The sequence below is a fragment of the Strix uralensis genome, chromosome Z (genome assembly GCF_047716275.1).
Source record: "Strix uralensis isolate ZFMK-TIS-50842 chromosome Z, bStrUra1, whole genome shotgun sequence".
Lineage (NCBI taxonomy): Eukaryota > Metazoa > Chordata > Aves > Strigiformes > Strigidae > Strix > Strix uralensis.
Genome location: NC_134012.1, coordinates 159290 through 183241, shown reverse-complemented (window position 1 = coordinate 183241; position 23952 = coordinate 159290). Strand labels below are relative to the sequence as shown.

General features: G+C 59.6%; 1 protein-coding gene across 1 annotated transcript; it reads right to left on the bottom strand.

Moving 5' to 3' along the window:
- Positions 1–1274: 1274 nt before the first annotated feature.
- On the bottom strand, positions 1275–23856 carry FBXO10 (F-box protein 10). Its single transcript, XM_074856286.1, has 11 exons — positions 23790–23856; positions 21605–22195; positions 16846–17694; positions 14443–14592; positions 13157–13293; positions 9579–9649; positions 8870–9022; positions 6214–6495; positions 5610–5920; positions 2965–3146; positions 1275–1647 (listed from the first exon to the last, which is right to left on the bottom strand). Exons 2-11 carry the CDS (start codon positions 22187–22189, stop codon positions 1482–1484), a joined length of 2886 nt encoding a protein of 961 aa, XP_074712387.1. The 5' UTR covers positions 22190–22195; positions 23790–23856; the 3' UTR covers positions 1275–1481.
- Between the last annotated feature and the right edge of the window lie 96 nt (positions 23857–23952).

Sequence of the window (23952 nt, the reverse complement as noted above, 5' to 3'; positions counted from 1 at the left end):
GTTTTAGCAACTCAGTTACTAAAATGTAGACAACTTCTAAAATACAGCATTTTATTTGTGCCAGAAATTACAGAAAATGGTACTTCTTTTTTTCAAAAAAAGGTGGATTGCCTTGTCTTACAGCATCGGTCTGTGGAGAAGTAGTAGACGACACCAGACAGTGCAACAGCTTGTACCAGAGGAGAAATTTGTGCAGGCAGCTTGTTATGTGAATGGCACAGAAAATCCAGCTGGGAACAGCGGCCAGTCCCAGGCCGGGGAATGACAGGGCAGAAGCCGGTAGCTGTTCACACGAGGTCATGGCATGCAAGCCTGCATCTCCCCACAGCAAGAGCGCTGGGGGCCAGGGGGGGATCCCCAGTGACACCCCCAGAGCCATGAGCCCCCACCCACCTCCTCCCCGTCCAGGGGACCTCAGCCCCATGGGCTAGGGGACACCCACCCCCTCCCGAGCCCCTCACAGACCCGGGATCACTGCCAGGGTACAGAACACGCTATGGGGTGCAGGGGAAGAGCATCCTGGGATTGCACAAGGATTATTACAGGAAGCCCTGGGGAGGAACCACATGTGGGGAAACACAGGCATCAACGTGGCTTGGGAGAACAAATGTGGGAAAACGGAGGGATAAGAAGTGGCCCGTTGTGTGTAAACAGGAGGCTGGTGGCCCAGGACAGACGCTGGCCTGTCCTGCCCCCTCGCCAAGCTGTTTGTGACTCTTCTCGGGGTGCTCTCCCTTCAGCGTGGGTGCCAGCATTGCGGGGGGCAGTCTGCACCTGCCTGGGGCTGCTACCGAGGAGGCAAAATGGTCTGGGAGCCCAGGCACTCTGTGTGTCTGTGTGTCTGTCTGTCTGTTCTGGGGCCTGCAGCCTCTGGGGGCTTGTATGTCCTGGTGCCAGGAACTGAGGAGACTGGGACCCAGGGGCAGGTACTGGGCAGTGTCCGAGCCCGGTTGCTGGAGGGACCCGTGCTGCAGAAACGTCTGTCCCTGTGTAGGTCTGTCTGTGCTGCTCTGCATGCCTCTTCGAGGTTGGAATGGTCACAAACAGAAACTGAGACAGACCACAGAGGACATTTTTATCGGTCTCTGAGTCTTCTGGCACAAATGCAGATGAAACGGCTTCAAAGCAAGCAACTCCCAAATCCATAATGCCGCAGGCCCCACAGGAAGAGAGGTTTGTCCGGAGCTCAGGCTGGGGGGGCCGGGCCAGGCACCTCAGTCCTGCCAGGGGCACATTTTATCTCATGAACTGCTCGCTTGTAAATCACCCCACAGCCATCTCAGTGGGCAAAGAGGGAGACATTGACAGATGTTTTCCCAGCTACTTTTTATTTAGCAAGGTGCCACTGAAGTCGCAAAATCCTTCATGAAAAGGGAGTACAGTCCAGTGGAGGTCCCCATTCCTGAGCTGTGAGAGCTCCCCAGCATCAGCTCCAGAGAAAAGACAGGTGGAGAGGCCGGCAAAGAAACCTCCCTCCCTGGTCAAAGAACAGTGCAGAAGACGGTCCCGTGGTTGTGGCAGCCCCCATCCACCCTGGTCGTTATGCTGGAGGCCCTCTGAGCACCAGCTGTCGTGCGGGGCCCCAGGGCGCATCCCCTGATGTGAGGCCGTGCCGGGGGGTTGGTCAGCATGCACTCTGTGTCAAACCTGGGGAGAGGAGAGACAGCCCACGCGTGGCCTTGAGCGGGGCGAAATGGTGCATCCAGCCTGAGAAACGCTCCTTTGGGGTTCACCCTTCAAGGAGGGAAGGGGCAGGGCAGCTGCCATGCAATGTCTGTTCCAAAACCCAAGTGGGACAGGAAGGGTTAGAGAATTGAGACAGAACATCCTGCTTTACTGCAAAAGCTACTTTCTGTGATTTCTCAGCCAACACCTCTAAGTGACTGCAAGTTCTGGGGGATGGGGCAAGAGCCTGCGGAAGGAGAGTCCATGCTGGGACCTCCCAAGAATTGCTTAAAGAGGGGCCAGATTTGAAAACCTCACAGACAAATCACGCAGCTAAGGGCACTGGAGGAGGTGCTGAGGGTCCTCTTGGCTTCTGTGCTCTGGGAGTCCAGAGGACCAGGTGAGAGCACCACAGATCCCAACCGCCCTGTCCTCTCCCACACCCTGGACCAAGATTTGTGACCTAGAAAGAAGAGTCAAGGTCAAATTTCTAGCTAAAAAGAACAATCCACTGAATACCCAGCCCTTGTACGGGGCTTCAGCTTTCCCTCCTCAGGCAGGGTATATAACTCTCACTGCTGCAGAGTCCTGGTGTACAGTGACCTGTTTTGAACAAGGCCAATAATGGTGAGAGTCACTGAGATCTGGGTGACGGCTGGCGGCTAAGGAAGGCTTTGCCATACCCATCAGAGGTCTGCAGGCACAGCGGTACCTCTGAAGACCACCAGAAGACACATTCCCTCTCTACAGGCACAAAGACCAGGGTGGCTAAATCACACCCGGGAAAAACAAGTGCTCCAAGATCCACTTTCCCATTTCCATTCATGTTGCTCTGGTGGCAAAAGCCTGCAGGTGGAGTCTGGTGCCTGAAGCCGCCCTCCTCCTCACCAGCACAGAAGTCCAGTGCAGGCTGGGGGCGGCTCTGGCCTCTCCTCCTGCCTCTGACTGTGGCGGCCCTGGGTGACAAATGCCCCGGGGCTGCCGGGACAGCAGCGTAGTACCCAGAAGGAGCTGGCCCGCTCAGAGTGCAGATGTCCCCATGCTCAGAGGCATCGTGAAGACCCACACTGGCCTGTCAAGGAACAATCCAAGCTCCTCAGTTGGCTTTAGAGGGACACCACGAGGAACCTCCCAGCTCTGCAGCCCTCACCCGCAGTGGTTCACCATGCGCAGGGGGCTGGTGCCGCACCAGCAGCCACGGGAAGCTCCAGAGCAGCTCCAGAGCAGCGTTCGCCTCACACGGGAGCAAGATGGTGGCTCCAGGCTCACAGCTGCACCCCGTGGTGCCAGGGGCCTCACCTTTTCTTGAAGGTGAGAAGCACGTTGTTTTGGATGATGCAATCCTCTGCATTTGATAGTGGTCGCAAAATGGATTTCTTGGATCTCCCTTGAAAAATGATGTTTTCCTGCACCAGGCCCTTGGCTTCATCAAAGAGAGCAATCCCGTAGTCCCGAAAGGACTGGATCCTGTTCTTGATCACCTGCAAAATAAGCTTTAGATGGGACGGCCCAAGCAGAAGGACGCTGTTCATACAGCTCTTTGATCAACACAACACAACACCACACCCCAGGCTCGCCAGCATTCCCCGGCAGGTTGGGAACGTACTGCAGGCTCAGACGGACGCACTGTAGCCACGCACACACACGAGTTCCCCCAAGGCTTTCCTGGTGGCCCCATCTGGCAGCTCAGCTGCTGTCGGTGCTCGATGCTACAAGCTCCCCTGCAGCTGGTACCCACCCCCTGGTGAAACACGTGCACAGATGCTGCTGAATGCAAACCTGCAGATGCTCCTTGCCCTACAGGTTTTGAGCAGCTGTACTTACAGGCTGCCACTTCTTTGTATATGAAAAGAGAGCACCTGGGAGTCCCCAGGAAAGATAAGGCCACAGCTCTCACTGTGCCATCACCTGGAAAATCAGTGCGGTCCTTCCTGCTCCTTGGACACGCAGATGGTTTCGCCCAGCACTTCTCCCCCCCCCCCGCCCCGGCCTCGCCTGCCCTTGGGCACCTCCTGGGCTCTGCCAGCGGGCAGAAGAGAAACGGCAGCACCACGATATTGCCAGGACTTCAGCAGGGCCCTGTGTCCCTGCTGCGCTCCCCCGTGAGCCCTGCAGCATGGACCCTGCCTGTGTGCTCTCGGAGACTGGCCAGTTGGGACCATGGAAAATGCAGCAGGTTTTAGCTTCTGGGCCAGATGACGATGTTTTTCCACGGGCATGGTTTTCAAAAGGAGTCTGCAGCCCCTGCAGGACTCATGCAGAGCATTAGTCCTGGCAGAGCTTTCTGTACACCCATTTTAGGGGTCCTTCACGATTAGTTAAATTGCATTTATCTATCATTTTGATGTCCAGTGGCTTCACCTCAACAAAGAACAAAACGGAGGCAACCTTGAGCCAGGTACTAACCTTGGGAACTAGCCAGATGCTGGAACACTGCATCTAATTTCCAGAAAATCTAGTTCAGGCACCAGCTACCCCAGTCCTTCAGCAGAGCTCAGGCAGAACTCCAGCAGAGGCCTGCAGGATCACACACGTAACTGTGCCGCTCAGTTAAATAGAGGGAACAAGCCTGGGAGAGGACAGGCTCTGCTAAATGTCACTGCACCAAAATCCTCAGGGTTCCTTTTGCTGCTCTGAGGGAAGAGAGGTCTCTCCTACAAGCCACCTGTGAGTCCACAGGTGGGAAATGACGGCTGAGCTGTCCTTCACCAAGGCTTAAACATCAGGCAGATGCGACAAGCCACCTGTGGACCACTCCCAAAGAGGATACAGCCTTGAGATAGAACTTCCAAAATTTTCTCTTTTCTTTGACACTGAGCAATGGCACAAGCCCACACAAGCCATTCCTCCGTGCACCTGAAAAGGTGCTGCTGCTATCAGATGGTGCTGCTGCTCCTCTCACGCTCCCGTCACGGTGGCACGGACGCTCCGGGGCAACATGGCCAGCTCCGCTGGGACACGTGTGCCTTCCCGCTGTATGTCAGCAGTAAAAAGCATGGACCCAGCAATGCTGAGGCCAGGGAAGATCTCACTTCCCCCCTCTGGGCCCTACAGAGCACTTCTAAACCTCTCTTGAGTGATACACTTCAAATCCACCATGGATAGAAACGTCCCATTCTCCTGAGCAGTGGACTTTTGTTTTGTACTGCTGGCCTGATTAAAAACAAATGCTTACTTAATTCTCACCTGCATCTTTCCTCCAGCCTGTTCCAAATGACAGCCCACAAAAACCCTGGAGTTACAGAGTGCTGGTGGAAGGGAGCTCTGGAGTAGGACTGTCTATAGGACTAGATCAGGGCAGGCCTGGCTCTGTCCTGCCAAGGCCTGGAAACCCCCAAGGATGGTGACCCCGCACCGCTCTGTGGCCTGTCCCAGGGCTGCACCACCCTCCAAGGCAAGAAGGTTCCTCCCAGGGTCCAGGGACCACTGCAGCTTGTGCTGTTGGCCCTTGCCGGCACTGCCGAGGAGGGTCTGGCTCCGACTGCCCTTTGGCAGCTGCGGGCTGCCCTTAGATCCTCCCTGGCCTCCTCTCTGCCGAACTAACCAAGCCCTGCTCCCTCTGCCTCATCTCATCAGTCACGCATCCCAGCACTTGCTCATCCTGGTGGCTCTGCAACGGACCCTCTCCCTTTCCTCCACCTCCCTCTTGACCTTGAGGTTTCCAACTGGACACAACATTTCAGATGCAGCCTCCCAGTGGCACAGGAGGTGGGTGACAACTTCCCTCCCTCAGCTGGACACACTTCTAACATAGCCTGGAAATCACAGCCCCTCTGCTGACAGGGCCGAGGGTGTGATCCTGGCTGCTGGCTCCTGCTGCCAGCAGGGCCAGCGCAGCCCCTCCTGACCAGGGGGTCAGAAAGCCCGGAGGGGGCTCTACCTCGCCCGTCCCCAGCTGCAGGGACCCACAGGTCAGTGCCCCCTCAGCACTCTGCAGGACACACCTTCATGTCGGCCACCTGCAGCAGCTGAAGGCCACACCGGTGGTTGCCGATGATGTCGTTCTCCACGACAACGCCCTCGCCCTTGGAGACGATGCCGTGGCTGCCGTTCTCATAGACGCCGTTGCCACGCAGCTCCACCTGGCACTCGGCCTCCACCAGCACGCCTCCGTGGCTGTTGCAGGAGATGCTGTTGTTGGCAATACGTGTCAGCTGGCTGCTCTGCAGCACGGCCACCCCACCGTCGCGGTTGGCGTGAATTACATTGGCGATGATGTTGAGTGCTTCGCTGCTCTTGACGTGCAGCCCAGCCGCTGCCAGCCAAAAGGAAGAGACATCAGTTAAGAGCTTGCAGCTTCAGTCGTGATGACCACAAATGTATTTCTGTTTCTAAAAGCTACCCAGCTTCCCCTGCCACAATATGACTTTCCGACTGGGAGCTTAAGGACAAAAATCCATCTGTGCTCAGGTCTTGGCCCACCATTTCTCCAGGGTGCTTTCTCCAAGGCCCTGGCAGAGCCCTGTGCTGCTGGGCCAGGACAGCACACCATTCTGCAGGCCAGTCCCTCTCCCAGAGCCCAGGGAGAGCCCCAGGCCCTGAGCTCACCTCCGTTGTGGCTGATATTGTTCAACTCCACCAGCGCCACACTGATGGGGTGCCGGGCAGTGGGGTACTCCTCCTCGCCGACGGTGTAGCTCTCTCGGCCAGCACCCTCCCTCTCCTCCTGGAAGCTGTCGCCGCCCCCCTGACCCTGCCCGGGGGGCTGGTCGCCGTTGTCGTCCTTGCGGCAGAACACGGCCACCCCGTAGATGCTGTTGTGGCTGATCTGGTTGCTGACGAGGTGCAGGAGGCTGGAGGACGTCATCCACACCCCGCAGCCCTTGTTGCCTGCAGTGCGGGACAGCACGGCCTCGCAGCTCAGCGGTGGTCAGAGACCCCCAGCCTGGCCCCATGGCGGCCAGTATCCCAGGTGCGGTGCCGGCAGGCCGGAGGCCGTGCTCCTCCTGGAGCACACGGGAAGGCAAACCCCACGTGCCAGGGGCTCCTTTGGCTTGGTCCCGCTGGGCCAACGTGAATCCATGAGCTCAGCGCCTTCATTTCCCACCTCCACCCTCTCTCGGCACCGTCCGTGCTCTGACCCCAGCTCAAGTCCCCGGGTTTAACTCGCGTGACCAGGAGGAAAAGCCCCCGGCCCCCGGCCCAGCCCTGACCGCCAGCCGCCGCAGACGGGCAGTGCTGGGAGCTCAGGGGCCATGGTCCCTCCTCCCAGAGCGGGAGTCCCCGGGGCCAGGGATGGAGGAGCTCCAGGAGCACCAAGCTGGGCTTCCCTGGGGCTGGTGTATTCTCCAGTGACTACTGCAGCGGCTGGACCCTACGACCACACTTCTCCTGCCCGGCCACCACTGCACCGGAGATGGCTGCGAACACCCTCCCTTGTGTGCGTCACCCTCGCTGCCAGGGGCTGGCACTGGCCACCAGCACTACTGGCCGACGCGGCCTCCAGCGTGAGTGCCGGGACAGACGCACAGACAGACGCCCACAAAGCCGTGCGTCTGTCTCCGCCCCAAACAGGGCCAGGAAGGAGCACAGCCCCCCCAGGGCTCCGGCCTGCGCCCCGGCAGCACTGGGCTCTCTGCAGCTGCTTCAAAACTCCTCAAAACAGCTACTTCCAGTTTGTAAGAAAATCACCAGGGGAGTTCACCCCTGTCAGACATCAGCCCCATCCTTCAACGCCAGACCCTGCTGGACGCCCACGCCCCCGCGTCAGCTGGGTGCAGAGGCACAGCGGATGCTCCATCATCCCGAGGGGAACCCACAGCCTCCCCTGGACCCCGTCCTGCGGCAGGGCCCTGGCATGAGGCCTCGGGGGAGACAAAGCGGGGGTCTCCTCGGGGGAGGGGCCCCTCCAGAGCCAGGGCCCAGCACCAACGGCAGAACAATGGTGCAGAGCTTGAGATGGGCTGGGCTGGGAGCCACCACAGCCAGGAGAGGGGGCACCCACCAGAGTCCCCTGAGCACCCTCCACAGCCCCTCTGAGCACCCACCACAGCCCCCCCTGAGCACCCACCACAGCCCCCCGCTGAGCACCCACCACAGCCCCCCTGAGCACTCACCACAGCCCCTCTGAGCACCCTCCACGGCCCCCCGCTGAGCACCCACCACAGCCCCCCTGAGCACTCACCACAGCCCCTCTGAGCACCCTCCACAGCCCCATCCTGAGCACCCACCACAGCCCCCCCCCCGAGCACCCACCACAGCCCCTCTGAGCACCCTCCACAGCCCCTCGCTGAGCACCCACCACAGCCCCCCTGAGCACCCACCACATCCCCCCTGAGCACCCTCCACAGCCCCTCTGAGCACCCACCACAGCCCCCCCTGAGCACCCACCACAGCCCCTCTGAGCACCCACCACAGTCCCCCCTGGGCACCCACCACAGCCCCATCCTGAGCACCCTCCACAGCCCCTCTGAGCACCCACCACAGCCCCCCCTGAGCACCCACCACAGCCCCTCTGAGCACCCACCACAGCCCCCCCTGAGCACCCACCACAGCCCCTCTGAGCACCCACCACAGCCCCCCCTGGGCACCCACCACAGCCCCATCCTGAGCACCCACCACAGCCCCCATGAGCACTCACCACAGCCCCATCCTGAGCACCCTCCACAGCCCCCCTGAGCACCCACCACAGCCCCATCCTGAGCACCCACCACAGCCCCCATGAGCACTCACCACAGCCCCTCTGAGCACCCACCACAGCCCCCCTGAGCACCCACCACAGCCCCTCTGAGCACCCACCACAGCCCCCCCTGGGCACCCACCACAGCCCCATCCTGAGCACTCACCACAGCCCCCCCTGAGCACCCACCACAGCCCCATCCTGAGCACCCACAACAGCCCCCCCCCCGAGCACCCACCACAGCCCCTCTGAGCACCCTCCACAGCCCCTCGCTGAGCACCCACCACAGCCCCCCTGAGCACCCTCCACAGCCCCTCTGAGCACCCACCACAGCCCCCCCTGGGCACCCACCACAGCCCCATCCTGAGCACCCTCCACAGCCCCATCCTGAGCACCCACCACAGCCCCCACATGAGCACCCTCCACAGCCCCTCTGACCACCCACCACAGCCCCATCCTGAGCACCCTCCACAGCCCCTCTGAGCACCCACCCCAGTGCACCAGAGGTCGAGGACGCCCTGGAAACCCCAGAGGACGTCAGGACAGGGGAGATAGCATTGCTCTCCCCCACGCTTGCTTCCGTACCGTAAATGACGTTTCCCTCGACGAGGCCCCTGCCGTGCTCACCCACCACCACGCCGTCCGAGTAGCCGCAGGAGATGAGGTTGTTCCTGAGGACGGGGTCCCCGCCGTGGCGGATGTCCACCCCCCCCCACTGGTTCTCGCAGATGATGTTCCCTGGGGCCGTGTGGGGAGGACAGCGTGACCGCCCGGCCTTCTGCCCGCGGGGAGCACGGAGACCGGCAAGCTGAGACCTGGCCCCACCGAATCGCTCCCATCACCTGCGGCACAGCCCGAGCCCCTGCAGTTTCCCCGTTCCCCCATTCCCTGGCGATGCTCTCCCACATGGGACACCGGACCCTAGCAGCTCCAGTAACCACCACCTCCCCATCCTCTGAGGTGTAGGGCAGAGTGAGGCACCAGAAGTGCCATGACAGTAGGAAAAGGTCATTGACAGCTTTAGCTTATAAACTGGATGGCACAGGAGGGAAAAAAAGTGGCAGATTGTTCTGGAGCACAGTTCCACATCTCAGCTGGGCCAGGGACAAAGGGAACAATGATCCGGAGGACACACTGAGGGAAGACATGCTCCTGCCACTAGAAAATGCAAACCAGGGGATTACTGCACCTCAAGTCACCCAAAAACCACAAGGTGATAAATTTAGCAACCAAACAGACAGAGGCTGAAAGACAGAAACAAACCGGGATGACAATGCCATTTTCATTCCCATACCTGTGATTTGGCCTCTCCCGTTCTCATTCACTGCTATTCCAGCAGCCAGTCCCTGGAAAATATGGTTCCCACTAAGGTAGGAGAAGAAAAGAAAGTTACCAGCAGCGTTGCCTGTGCATGGTTTGGAGTGGTGCCAGCGCAGCGGGTCTCTGCAGAGGCACCAGTCTACCCAGTCAGGTACTGGTGACAGCCCGTCACTCGCCGCCAGCAGCGGGAGCTGGGCACGGGGCAGCCACCCCACGCCACGCCGCGGGAGGGGAGCACAGCGGGGCAGGTACAGGCAAAGCAGAGCGGAGCTGGACAGCCAGAATGCTTTCAAGGAGGAGAGAGCACAAAAAGGGGCACAGAGTCACACATCGATGAGAGCAGGGGAAGAGCGGGAGGTGCTTGTGACCACCCAAAGAGCCACTGCGTCAGGGCCGTTCTCCGTCCAGCCAGGCAGCCGCAGGGAATGCACAGGGGGACAGGGAGAACCCAGTGCTGCCTCCTGCCCCCGCGACACCTGTACCCACAGCTACCCCCAACCCCAAGATCAACGTTCCTTCTCCTCAGCATCAAACTCACTCCTCTGCAAACCACCCTGCACGCTCGACCCTCACCCGGGGAGGCAGGCCAGCCCCCCACCACCTCCCCACCCCCTGGGCAGCATGGAGCAGCAGCCCTGGGCTCCAGAGCCCTGTGTCCCTGCGGAAAAGCAGAGCAGCCAGAGCCCCTGTCCTGGTTTTGGCTGGGATAGACTATTCTTCTTAGCAGCTGCATCAGCACTGTCTTTTGGATTCATCATGGGACTTGGCATGAGAAGAATGCTGATAACACACTGATGGTTTCAGGTGTTGCTCAGAAATCCAGGACTTTCCAACTCCCCGTGTCCTGCCCGTGTGCGAGTGCACACGAAGCTGGGGGGGAGCATGGCCAGAGCAGTGGGCCAGGATTGGCCGAGGGAATGTTCCAGATCATACAATGTCATTATCAGTGCGTAGAGGAGCGTGGGCCGGGAATGGGAAATTCTCTCTTGTTTCCAGGATTGTGGTTTCAGGCTCTTGGTATTTTGGGATCGCTGGCTGGGAACAGGCTGGGTGCTGAGCAGTCATGTTGTGCATTACCTGTTTGTACTTTCTACTATGGTTATTGTTTTATTTCATCATAATTACTAAACTGTTTTTATCTCAACCTACGAGTCTCCCTTCACCCCCCCGTTCCCTCCCCATCCCCAGTCAGGGGAGGGCGAGCGAGCGGCTGCGCGGTGTTGGGCTGCCGGCCGGGTTCAAACCACAATACCCTCCTCGGTGGATGCTGCAGAGGAGTCTGTGAGGGGTTTAGCCTGTTTCCCCCGTCCCCCCCACCCCAGGGAAGAGGCTTTATCAGCCCAGGGACCGCTGCTTCCAGAGGAGCCCCAAAGCCAGTGGGCAGACGGCAATGGTGGTTGATGTTGGGAAGCATTAAACGCGGTTGCGGGGTCAGAGGCAGCGCTGTGCTGGGAACAACGGGCTGGAGAGCACATGCAGACCCTGCTGCACCTGAGCAGATGTCACCTGCTGTCCCCCGGGGTCCCATCTACACCCGGTCAGGAGGAACGAGGGTGCGAGGCGAGCGTGGCTGTGCCGGGGCGGCTGGGACAGCCTCGCAGCTGCCTGCCTGGCCGTGTGCAGAGGGAAGCCCCACGGCCCTGCCAGAGCACAGTGGGCTGTCGGCGGTGCCCAGGGCACAGGCTGCAGGGCCTGGTGTGACACATGCCTGTACTTGAAATCCACGCTTGCACCATCAGCTGCAAGGGTAAGGAGGAATGGAAGCCGTGAAACCACCCCCCAGGAACAGAAGGCAGGGGGGTCTCGGCTGCCCAGGGCCCACAGCCGCCGGGCAGGGCCTGCCAGCGTGGCTCTGGCAGCGCAGGGGAGCAAGCAGTGGCCTGGCACCACCAGACTCCATCACACTTGGTACCTCCCAGCCTCGGCCTCGGCGCAGCGGGGACACAGCCACGCTCAGACAGCTCGTGAGGGGCTGCAGAGGGCACCTCCGGCTGGAAGATGTACGTGCCCAAGGGTCTGCGTCACGCTTAAAGATGGTACTCGACACCCACCTCGCTGGCTGACTTCTCAGGACACCTCCCTGCTTCCTGCAGGAAGCCCCTCGCGACACCCCACCAAACCCAGTCCCCAGCCAGGCAGGGACAGAGGACAGGGCTGGGCTCGAGGCTCTTGGGAACCGGCACAACCTGATTCCATTTCCAGCTGTGGAAAAGGCACCTGGCAAAGGACATTCCTCCCACCACAAACATCCCCCCGCCGCCCGCCCTGCCTGCCTGCTGCTGCACCAGCCACCGGGTCGGCGAGGCCCCGCCGTGCCAACAGCCCCCGGCCCCACGCTTAGCGTGGGCACATCCCGGCATGGCACCGGGGCGCTCGGCCAGCACTGGAGCCCGCCACGGGCCGGCACGGAGGAAGGGCAGCACAGAGAGCACGCAGGAGTGGAACAGGGGCTCCTCCAAAACAAGGCTACTCAGGAGGAGAAAGTTGTCTTCCCAGCAAGCTTTCTCCCTGCCTCCTCCTCATCATCTCGGATGGTGGCACGTCCATCACGAGGCGCAAGATGGTTGCAAACGAGTTTGTGAGAAAGTAGGTGGTAAGGACACCCAGCGAACCCTCCTCCTGCAGCGTGTTTCCTCAGCATGGCCCAGCCCTGCCAATACCGCTTTTCTCAGAAATCAAGACGTCTCCGAGGGCACATTCACAGCCCCTTGTCGGAAAGCCCAGCCCTGACCCTGCGCTGTCAGACTGAACCCCTCCAGGCCCCAGTGCCGCAGCAGCAGGTTTGTCAGGGTCAGTCTTGACCTCACCAGCGCTGCACACAGACCACCCGCCCCCAAGCAGCCGCTCTCATTAGGTCTGCAGGGCTGGAGGCTGAAGCACCGTGAGTTATCAGCACCTCCAGCACGAACACTTGCATCCCAGCTACAGGACTGCTCCAGGGCCAACACGCTGTGCCCTCCGTGCCCCACTGCTGGCGGAAAGTTGTCACACGGCTGTTCCTTATCGCCCACGGGCACAGCAAGAGGTGGGATGGGGTGGCAGTGTGGATGAGATGCCCTCACATCTGCAGCCGGTACCGTGCTCCAGCTGCTGCCATGATTCTGGGCCCATCGCTACCAGCTGATACCACCAGGAGAAGCTGATGGCATCAACCTGGGGGAAGCCCCCCAGACACTGACAAAAACACCTAACCCGCATGGTATTACACACACCAGTCAACAGCTCCAGGTGTTTAAAGCCGAAAGGTGGAGTAGCAATGATTAGAGTGCCAAGTCCGTTTCCCCTTTCCCTGCAAAAAGCACCATGACATGAGCGAGTTGTTCATCTTGAACACAGCCTGTGTCCTCCTCAGACACAGGGGGAAAATCCAGGACTGGCAGTTGGCAAAGGCCTGGGTGCAGCAAGCAGGTAGAGGGGAGTCACAGAAAGGCACTAGTGCACCACAGTCCTATTTCTGCTCTGTGGTGGGGACAGGAAAAAGGAGAAGAAAAGTGTGCACAGTGGGAGGAAAAATTCTTAAGGAGAGAGAGAGGTCAGCGCTAGCTAACATACCTCACAGCAGGGTTTCCATTATACAGAATATAAATGCCAGCTTCTTTATTCCCATAGATCTGATTGCTACGGATGATGCCTTTTCCGTTGCCAGCGACGACAATGCCTGAGCGAAGGCCACTGTGTATCTTATTGCACTATGGTTTTATTTTTGCATATGTAGAGAGAATAAAAGCAAAAGGAAGGAAAGTCACTCATAAAAATGAGCAAGAGGAGGCAGCAACCACAGAGAAAAGCCACAGCTACCAACCCTGCTGGGGAAAAGGGCAGGAGGGTAATTAATCCAGCTGCCGAGAAATCTCTCTCAAATGGTCAAGGCATACTTAACTTCTACCTTTCTTTGGGATTCTAGCACACAATGCCAAATTTCCCTTCCCATCATGCCTGGAGCCTCTTCTTCCTCCAGCAGCTCCTGCTGCCACCTCCCAGGGCTGCCCAGGACCTGGGGATGCTTCGTTTCCCACAACCCTCCCAGCAGGACAGCAGCCCCAGCAGAGCGGTGGGGTATGAACCACCAGAGCAGGCGAAGCAGCAAACAGCAGCTCAAAGCTGCAGCCAAGGCCAGACATGGCCTGCAGCTCCATGGCTGAGCTGCCACCTCCTCCTCCTCCTCCTCTGTGGGGCTGCAGCTCTGCCCGCTGCACCTTCTGTGCGGAGCCCACGTGAGAGCTTGATGCAGCCACAGGGTCACTCGGCAGAAGTTTGCCTCTTGGCCTCCCCTCACACAGCGAGGCCCCGGTTCCTTCAAGGATGACCGCAGATACAGCACTCGGTAAACAGGGACAAGATCACCCACTGTAAAGCTGGAGACACTCATGATTTGGAGGAAAAGCCACACTGCTGGAGGGCAGGCTGCTGCTCCCTCCTGCCCGAGGCTGAGCAGAGAGCTGAGACCCTCCATCAACTCCCAGGGTAGGAAACACAATTCCCAGTGGGAGAAACAATTTGAAGTACCATGACGATTTACTACCTTGCTTGCATGAGTTCTCTCCTTACACAGGGGGGTTTATTTTACATCCCCTTTCCCTCAGTGCACAGAGGTTTTAAAACACATACCATCAAATGGAGGAGGAGACCATGCATGTACCATCAGGCAGCCCTTGGCTGCGCCTTGCCCTTGGGGTCAGCTATAATTCACCAACAAAAACCTAAGAAACAGGCTGAAGGGCAAAGCTACCAGAAAAGTTTTCTATACTGGGAGATGGGTCCCTGCTGCCCCTTGGAGAGAAACAGCATGCAGGAGAAAGTGCGTGCTACCCTGCACCACGGCTTGGAGGGGTACGTACCAGAACAAGGGGGTTAGCTCCCTTACGGATGTCCACGCCGGCCTCACAGTTGGAGTGGATGTTGTTGTCTGCGACCAGGCCGCCGGCTGATAGGCGCAGGAAGATCCCCGATGCCTTGCAGTGGTGGATGTCGTTCCTCAGCATGACAACCTGCAGGGAAGGGGAGAAGCATATGCAGTTGTAGCCAGGAGGACAAGGAAGAGGGCACGAGCAAAGGGTAGAGCTCTCCCGTTTGCAGCCTCCATGCATCTACAACCCCCCCGCCCTTGCGGCAGCCCGGGTGTGCTAAAGGAAGATCAGTGCCTGTGGACAAGGGCTACAGTTAAGCCCGTTGGGCACTACCCTCTGGCACGGGTCTGCCTGGGGACGGGACCCGCCGTGCTCGGTGCCGCTCAGCCACAGCAGATACCTCTCAGCCTGACACATCCCTCTGCATGACAACGCCCGCGCCCAGGCGTGCCTGCGGCTTCCTCCACCACACTGCGCTGGCACACTGCCAGCGAGCCCCATCCCCGTCCCACCTCCACACCGCTCACCTACGGCAGACCTGCCCCAGCCCCGCGCAGGCAGCCCCCGTGCGCTGCCTCCCGGCCCTGCTCCCAGAGCTGCTCGGGGGCCAAACGCCACAGAGCCTCCTGGGGGTCTCCCAGGACGCTGGCTGGGCCAGCACTACAGCTCACAGCTCAGCGGGCATCTTGTGCATCACCTTGCGCCTTCAGAACAAAGATCCTGCCACCTGGGGCCAGAAATGGCCCAGCCAGCAAACTGAAGTCACTGACACCACTCATAACAACCCAGTTTCCTCAGGGCATCTAAGGAGTTAAACTTTCACGCAGCATCAATCTTTAATATTTTCCAGTCAAACAAAACCACGTCTTCAATCCATGTCCTACAAGTGCTAAGAAATCGCCTTTGCATATCCCACTTCGATGAGCAGCACAGATCAGAAGGCAGTTAAATTACACCTCCTTTTATTTGCTCATTCCAGAAGGTGCTTAGTTCAACCTCTCCGCTAAACACGGAGCTCAGCAGGGCTCAACAGGTGCCTGTCTTCATCCGTCATGCCTGGCTGCGCATGGAGGGAGCTACCAGAGGCAAAAGTGCGGGGACCTGCTCCCGCAGGGTCCCACCCGCCGGGCCCCGGCCCAGGTGTGCACCGGAGGGTCCTGCCTGTGCGAGGACACCGAGCCCTTGGCACTTGTGCCGTGCTTGGCACCAAGCCCTTGTCCCCACCTCACAGGAGCCTCTGGACTAATTCCCAGCTGAGCAAATTCTTACCAAGAGCAGCAGCTGGGCTGGCCTCATCTCCCCCTCATTTGCTACTAGTTAAAACCAGTCTTCTAACCAAGCTGGAAGCAAACAAAGGGAATAAAACCAGAAGGCGGCCCCAAGTGCTGGACCTGCGTTTGTCACAAGCCTAACTCACATGAAAACAGCCCCCGAGCAGCTCAGAGGGGCTGAGCAGCACAGAGGAGCCATGCGAGGGGCCTCTGCTCCCTCCTGCCACCACTCTGCATCCCCGTGTCGGGAAGGCACCCCAGTACAGGTGTCCCTTGGGAGAAAGGAGCCGTCCCCCATCGCCATGCAGCGAAGCGTTTCTGCACAGGCAGCGGTGCTCTGCGCTCCTGTGGGGAGGCAGAGCACCGCTGCCACCACAGCAACGTGCTTTCCCAGAACAGGGCAGAAAAACATTCCCCTTCCTCCCCCTGCACAAAACTTCTATTTCAGTCTTTTACAGCGATACACTGAAAACGGGCCCAAATCCTGGGCTGCCCCGACAACCCCTGGGGATGGTCTTGCTCTGGGCAGGTGGCTGGAGGAGCCTCCCGAGCCCCCTGGCTGCCAGCGCCGGGGATTTGGGCAGTGTGAGAGAGGAGTGTGTCTGGAGAGGAGCAGGGGCACCAAGGCGGAGAGCTCTGGGCAAGCGCGGGGCTAGACGATGCTGCACCAAGGGGAAACCTCAGTCCAACCTCCAGCACACGTCCCCGGCCAAGATCCCTCCTTACACCCTGTCTCTGCCCATGGCGGGTGCCCGCCCCTGCAGATGCTCCCAACGCAGCCAGGATGGGCCGTGGCAAGGGCCATGACCAGGGGTTGGCACCGCTGTCCCCAGGTCCCTGCATCTGTGGTGCGGGCTGTGCTGGGAGCAGCAAAGGGGACAATAACCAGCAGCTCTTTTACAGGCTGAGAGTTTAATTCACGGGTAGAGCGGGGCTGACTACACCACCCCAACGTGCCATTGAATTAATGTCTCCAACTGTGATTCCATTACTGCATGCAGAAAGCGGGGGGCTGCGAGTGACCTGCCTTGTGTTAGGACTGGTTAACCCAAGCCATGCACAGGAGAGGAGCTGCTGGAGCAGGAGGGAGCGGGAAGAGGGCTCACAGCAATCTTCACAGCACCTTACTGTTCTGTATGCAGCGCACTGCGTAGGTCAGATTCCTGAAGATGTTTCCTTCCAGTTTTGCTTGCCCTCGTGAATAAATGAACACTCCTCCCTTCCCATCCCTGAAAAGGCACTGTCGGATGATGCAGCCTTGCAGAGAGTTGGCCAAAGACTGGGCTTCCTTGTCCTGCTGCAGCTCCTGCTGCAGAGACTTGAGCTTAAGGTCCCTCTGAAGGGCATGCAGTCTGTTGCTTTGCAGCCTGCTGTCCACCAGGTCAGCAAGCGTCTGACTCAGGCTGTGGGCTTGGCAGGGCAGCCTGAACACAGCCTGGGCGTCCTCTTCATCATCGCTGCATAAGTCACTGTCACTGGAGTTTGAGTTGAGGGCCAGGTACTCCTCCTCCTCCTTTGCTGCCCGCAGGTTCTCTTCAAATTCAGCGTCCTCCTGGACTGAGCCAAGCAGGGCTTGGGCACCCGCATCAGAGAGAAAGCTGCTTTGGCCTTCCCCAACAACAATCTCGCACGTTCGCACCGGCTCCAGCAGCGACTCCCCCCAGCCATCCTGCTCGGCCACAGGGCAGCCGGCTGCGTCGGGCTCCATGGACACTGCACAGGACTTGGCCAGCGTGGCCAGGTGCTTGCAGGCCCAGTTATGGTCCAAGCTCGGGCAGCCCTCGACGGTTACGGCGGCGTTCTCGCTGCTGGTGAACTCGCAGTTCTCCAGGATGCAGAGGGCCACGCTGCGGAGGTGGATGCTGGACTGGCTGAAGGTGCAGAATTTCACCTGGCACGTCCCCGGTGCATGGATCTGCAGCTGCCCGCTCTCGAAGGTGCAGTTGTCGAACTGGACGTAGCCTGCGGTTGTCTGGAGAGTAAGCACCGGGTGAGAGCATTGCACAGAGCAGCAGAAAGCAGCCCTGGGCGTACCTTGAAGTCCTTCCACAGCACACAGGCTCATGCTCACAAACACAACACACGTTCAGGTGTCACAAACGCAACACGCCCGCACAGCCCAGTGGCAGCGCTGCCAGCTGAGTCAGCCAGCATCCTCCAGCGAATGACACCCAACGACTCCTTCCCTGATGGCAACGTGTCCTTAACTTCCTTGCCAAGGCGCAGCCTGGGATCCTCAGCAAGGCCCAGCAGTCACCTGCGGGAGCAGGCAGGACCTAGATGTGCCAAGATCACTAAACCTTAGCAACGCTCCCCACACAGAACAGTCTGCAGCCTTCAGGGAGGTGTGTCTACCAGCTGGCATCGTTAATGTACTCGGGGGTTTACTGGGTGAAGCACCAGGCGAGACGACATCAAACATCACCTGGCTGGCCTGAAGAGCTACAACTCTCTCCCTGGAGCCATTGCTGTACTTGGTGGAAGGACGCTGCACCTATGATATGTCAATTGCAAAGCAAAACAGGTAAAAATTTGTGCCATAGTGCTGCACAGGCCTTATGTGGTGACACTCAGCAGGAGAGACACCAGCAATTCCTTGTTCCCTGGCTGTGGCTCCCCATCTGACTCAAGGGTACTCGCAGAACAGTGAGCAAGCCATTCCTACCATGGCCTTGCTGCTTTGCCAGGGAATGCACACAGCAATTTATGGGTGCTGGCAAACCCCCAGGATGATTGTGGCCAAACATCCCTCTCCTGCACAGGCAGAGCGAGTTGCTGCTTATCTACAGAAAAGGCCAACAGAAATGAGACGAGGTACAGAGGAGCCAGGTCAGAAAAGCTGACTAGCGTGCTTGGAATTCACTGTGCTCCTAATGTGACTAGGAATATCCTAAACTGTTATTTTTATCTTCCCAGGTTATCCCTCGATTGCCCAGTGCACCACATTAAAAGCAGACAGATCAATAGCTTGTGACAGGTGAATTGGGGCAATTTTACTGAGATTTCCAGAGTCTGCGGCCAACACACCATCCTATCACTTGTTTTCATCCTTGAGCACTCTCAGAAGTGGTCGTACTGCAAGCAGGTTTAGAAATGCATTTCTCCATAATCAAAGTCAATCACAGAGAAATCCATTCAGCCTGCTCCGTACTGAATCGTACCTTCCCTCTTTTAAATAAAAAAAGATAATTAAGAGGGACACAATCAAATCAGCTTCTGAGAGGCTGCTTGTGAAAGTCCTTCCAAAATTGCAACTCATGGGGTCTTAATGACTGCCCATAGGATTGGCATAATTGGCTTTTTTAACATGTTTGACGGAGTTGGGAGGAAACGCTCTCATCCCACCGACAGCAGCTGAAGGGCTGCGCACAGACACCAGAGCAACGGCTGGAGAAGCCAAATGCTGCCAAGGACGCCGCTGAGCCAGAGACTCTGCCAGCGGCCACAGACAGACAGGGACTTTCTCAGCAGATTTGCAACTCGGTTCTCCCACTGCGTGCCAGTGCTTTGTCTTTCTCCTGGGGACTTTTAGACTGGTTAAGTTAAATCTGCCACATAATAAAATGGTGAAAAGGAAATTAAACTGTAAATTATCACTAGGGACAGGCTGACTCATCCCGAGGAAGGTCTCATTTTTGGAGGCATGGCCCAGGGCCCAGCGCCCGCACGGGGCACATCCCGCCCTGGACCATCCAGCGGTGGCGGGACTGGGCCCGTGACCCCGCGTCCTGGCTTCGGCCCAGAGAAGACCCCAGGCACCCCGGCCGGGGGGTCCCAGCCTGGGCTGAGGGCAGAGCACATGCCAGCAGCAGCTGGTTTTTGGGGTGGCGGGGCTGGTGTGGAGCACAGCACCGGGACTGCTGGCCCCAGAGGTGCCTCCTGTGGGCCCAGACTCTCAGGTTGCTCATGTCTGGCCACGTGAGCCATCGGAAAGGTGGCTGGTGAGAAGGGGACAATCACTGAACAGAGGAAAATGCCTGCCAGCTGGGGAACTGGGAGCCAGAAACATCCTTGAGAAGCACAGCTGCACCTCTGAGGTGTAGCTGGGTACTGAGAAACCAGAGACATCCTGAGATATCACTGGCAAGTGCAAAAATCAGGGCATTGCAACGGCAACTTATCATCTGGAAAAGTGGAAACAGTCTAGAAAAATAAAATTGCTCTGAAATAACAAAAACATCATCATCTATTGGCTGTTCCAGGTGAAAATGGAAATTAACAGCATCTACTGGTTGCTCAAGGTGGTGTTGTGCTACACCCTCTTAAAACAGACTAAATTTTTATCCAAAATGAGCCTCTCTCTCTGAGGCCATCCCATCCTGCACATACTTTTCCCTTCCTAAACTGGCTGAACTCCTGCACAAACCTGCTACGAGACCTTGGACCCCGGCCGGGGATGCCCAGCTGGTGCCAGACTGTGACACTGAGCTTCTCCCACAAGACGCCATTACGCCGCTGGTCCCCTTTGGCCCCACTTCTGGAGTCAGTTCAGATTGCCCTCCCCCCCGGGGCGGCTGGAGCCCCTCTGGGATGGGGTAATGGACGCACCCCTCTGACCGAGTGAAGGATGCTCTGGCTCAGGCACTGCCACAAGCAGCCTTGGCTGACGGCAGCCCCGCGGTGCAGAGCGTCGGAGCGATGCCAGGACAGATCTTCTCAGGGACTTCGGAGCCTGGACCACATCTTATCAGGGGGTAATGGCGCCAGCCTGATCTGGGACTAGACAAAACTAAAACTGCTGCAGCTGCTCTCACACACACACCGAAGGGCGGGCAGGCCCTGAGGCCATCGCTTCATGCCGCGAACATCTGCGGAGCCCATCGAGCTCTCCTGCACGGCCATGACCTCCCCTGGGCAAGGACGCCCCTCGAGGCTACTGCTTGATGCTGAGACACCCCCAACCTGGCATCTGGTACCTACAACGAGCCCAGTCACATTTCACATTAGGCTTAAAATTATACTGCACGCTAGTGACACCTACATATCCAGCTATAGCTTAATTATTAGAAGTGTGGTAAGTAGTAGAGTGTTTGACCACTGTCTAAATCGTCATTTAAATTATCATTTAAATCAGTATCAAATCAGTGTCATATCTGTGTTTCATTACCATTCAATTATTGCTTAATCACCATTTGATTAACATTTAATTATTATTCAGTCATCAATTATCATTTGATCATTGTTTAACCATTAATAAAGCCTGTTTAGTTTACCGCACAATGATGACATCTCTTAATAATTTGCCTGCACAGATGGTTTGGACCCTTCTGAAACCTAATTCTCTTGGCACCTACATTATATATCCCTATAAGTAACCTACCATAAGCATATCTGCTGTTGTAATGGAGAGGTGCTGAGAGAGTTGGGGGGGTTCAGCTGGAGAACAGAAGGCTCCGGGGAGACCTTAGAGCAGCCTCCCAGGACTGAAAGGGGCTACAGGAAAGTGGGGGGGACCCTTGATCAGGGGTGTAAGGATAGGACGAGGGAGAATGGTTTTAAACAGAGAAGGGAGATTTAGATGAGATCTGAGGCAGAAATCATTCCCTGTGAGGGTGGTGAGGCCCTGGCACAGGTTGCCCAGAGAAGCTGTGGCTGCCCCCTCCCTGGAAGGGTTCAAGGCCAGGTTGGACGGGGCTTTGGGCAACCTGGGCTAGTGGAAGGTCTCCCTGCCCATGGCAGGGGGTTGGAACTAGATGGTCTTTAAGATCCTTTCCAACGCAAACCCCCCCTGTGATTCTATGAAAGCTCCTGACCCCCCAGACATTAGGGAATCCCACAGACCCTCAGTTGTGCTCCCCAGATGCCCACAGACAGGGAAACCACCTCGGTCACAACACCTGGGCGGCCTCGCCACGCCCCAGCCCCGCTCAGCCGAGCCTCACCTTGTAGAGCACCGAGGTGAACCAGGATGGCACGAAGACGATGTTGCAGAGGCGGGCGGTGGGGCAGTGCTGGTCGATGCTCACCAGCAGTGCCACGTCCCCCAGCTTGCCCTGCCCCACAACCTCCACAGGCACCTTCAGCAACACCTCGCTCTGCTCCTCGTGCAGGCCGGGCAGCAGCACCAGGCGGTCGTAGGGGCTGGCAGCGGCCAGGGCAGCGCGGAGGCTGCTGAACTCGCCCCCCGCACCCACGCTGAGCTGGCGCCGGCCCTTCCTCCTCCGGAAAAGGGAGAGGCAGTTGGAGGACTCCAGGTCCTGCGTGTTCTTGGTCCAGGTTTTGGAGGCCAGGTAGTGCTGCTTGAAGGTCTCCCTCCAGGACCGTGGCTCCACGCCGGGCTGGTTGGGCCAGTTGGGGTGTCTGTGCTCAAGGCAGCCCAGGCACAGCTGCCGCCAGCGTGTTTTGTCGAGGCTGAGGACGAGGTCGTGCCAGGCCCTGCAGACCGCGCTGCAGCGGCCCAGGTCAGGGAGGTGCAGGTAGGACAAGATGAGCTGCCACAGCTCCACTGGCAAAACGCCAACCTCCATTGGCACCTGCAAAGGACAGGATACGGGGTCAGCAGTGAGTCCGGATTGCCTCGGGGCACAGAGGGGAGGGCGAGGCTCAGCCAGGACAGGGACCCGGTGCCGAGGGAGACACGTAAGTCCCTGCCGGCCGTACCCCTCCGGGGACAGAAGCACGCCTGGTGCAGGACCTGGCCAAGGGGGGGTTCAGCACTCACCCTACCGTGTGCTCCCTCCACCATCACCCCGGGGCCTCCCTCCCTCTCCTGCTAGCCTACTCATGGGCCAGAAATGCCCAAACAAGCTGCTCTGAGGTCTCTGCTCTTTCGGGACAGTTAAAACTTTGTTACTTAACCCTAAGGTTCAAAGACTGCGCGTGAACAAGCTGTGGCATCGCTGCGTCCCCCACCGCACCCACTCCTTGGCACGCCGTCGGCCCTCAGCCAGCTCCACCAGCCACCCCAGCGGGCCTCCAGCACCACATTGAGACCCCTCAGCAAGGCAGGGACAGCGGAGGGAAGCCAACGGCCATGCCCCCGGCCCCAGCAGGACCCCCCTCCACATGCAGAAGGACCAGGTGTCCGCGCACAGCGATGGGAACGTGCCACGGGGGCTGCGGCACAGCTCTGGACACAGGGTGGCTGGCCGGTGGGGAGGGCGAGCGGAGGCCAAAGCCTCCCAGGAGAGCGTGACCCTCGGCAGAGCTCCGCAGCACGCGGCCTCCTCCGAGGGTCCCAGCCCGGCCGGAGGCACAGAGCCAGGGGCGCGGGGTGACACCGCTCAGGGGAGCCGAACGGGTGGCCGGAGCCTGCGGTGCACGAGGCAGCGGCACCGGCGGGACCCTCCCAGCCCAGGAGGATCGAGAAGTGTTTGTGACCGCCGGCAAAGCGGGCCCGGCTCGGAGCGGGCCCCGGACCCCCCCCAGCCCGGCACGAGGCCGCTGCTGCTGCCAGCGGACGGGACCGTCCCCTCCGCCACCGGCTGCCCGGCGGCGTCCCCCGTGTCCCGCCCCGAGAAACGGCGGCCGCCGGCGGCACGATGCCCTCCTGACCGCGGGGCTTCAGCCCCGCTTCCCTCGCTGGCCCCAGGACCGAGCGCCCGAGACCCCGAGAGCCCCGGGTCCGCCCCCGCCCGCGGGCAGCCCGGGGCCGGCCCGGTGTCCCCCCACGGGCGTTCTGCCGGGAAAAGCCGCCCGCGGTGCTCTGCTCGAGACTGAGATCTAAAGCAGCTTCTCGCGTCCCTGCAAGCGGCGCCGAGAGGCCGGCGCAAACCCGGGGCAGCGCTGGCAGCCGGGGAGACGGAGACGGACGGAGAAACTGGGGCAGAAGTTCTGCCGGGGCTCCCGCCGCCGCACGGCGGCTTCTCCCCGGGTCTCTCCCCGGGAGCTCCGGGGTGCCCGCAGCGGCGGGGCAGCCCTGCCCAGGGCAGCGGAGGCGACCCCGCCGCAGCCGCCGGGGCTTCCCCGGCCCCGCCGCCCCCCGCCCCGCCGGGGCTCGACCGGCGCTGCGCTCCCGAGACGGGGCGCGGAGCCGAACGAGACGCCGCCGCTTCTCCTGGTGCGGACGCCTCTCCAGCCCCGCGGCCGAGCCCCCGCGCCGCCGCCGCCCGGGACGCCGGCGCTCACCGCTCCGCTCCGCTCCGCCGCTGCCGGGACCCGCCGCGCTCCGAACCGGACCCGCGCCGCACGCGGGGGGCGGAGCTTCGCGGGGGGGCGGGGGCGGGTCTGGGGGCGGAGCGAACGCCTAGCCCCGCCCCGCCCCCGGCCCGCGCCCCTGCCTGCGCCGCTG

Coding starts and splice junctions, on each gene's coding strand:
- FBXO10 (XM_074856286.1), bottom strand. CDS start 22,189: ATGGAGGTTGGCGTTTTGCCAGTGGAGCTGTGGCAGCTCATCTTGTCC. Junction 13,294..14,442: donor GAGCTAACCCCCTTGTTCTG/GTACGTACCCCT, acceptor ATAAAACCATAG/TGCAATAAGATACACAGTGG. Junction 9,023..9,578: donor CGGGAGAGGCCAAATCACAG/GTATGGGAATGA, acceptor ACACGGCCCCAG/GGAACATCATCTGCGAGAAC.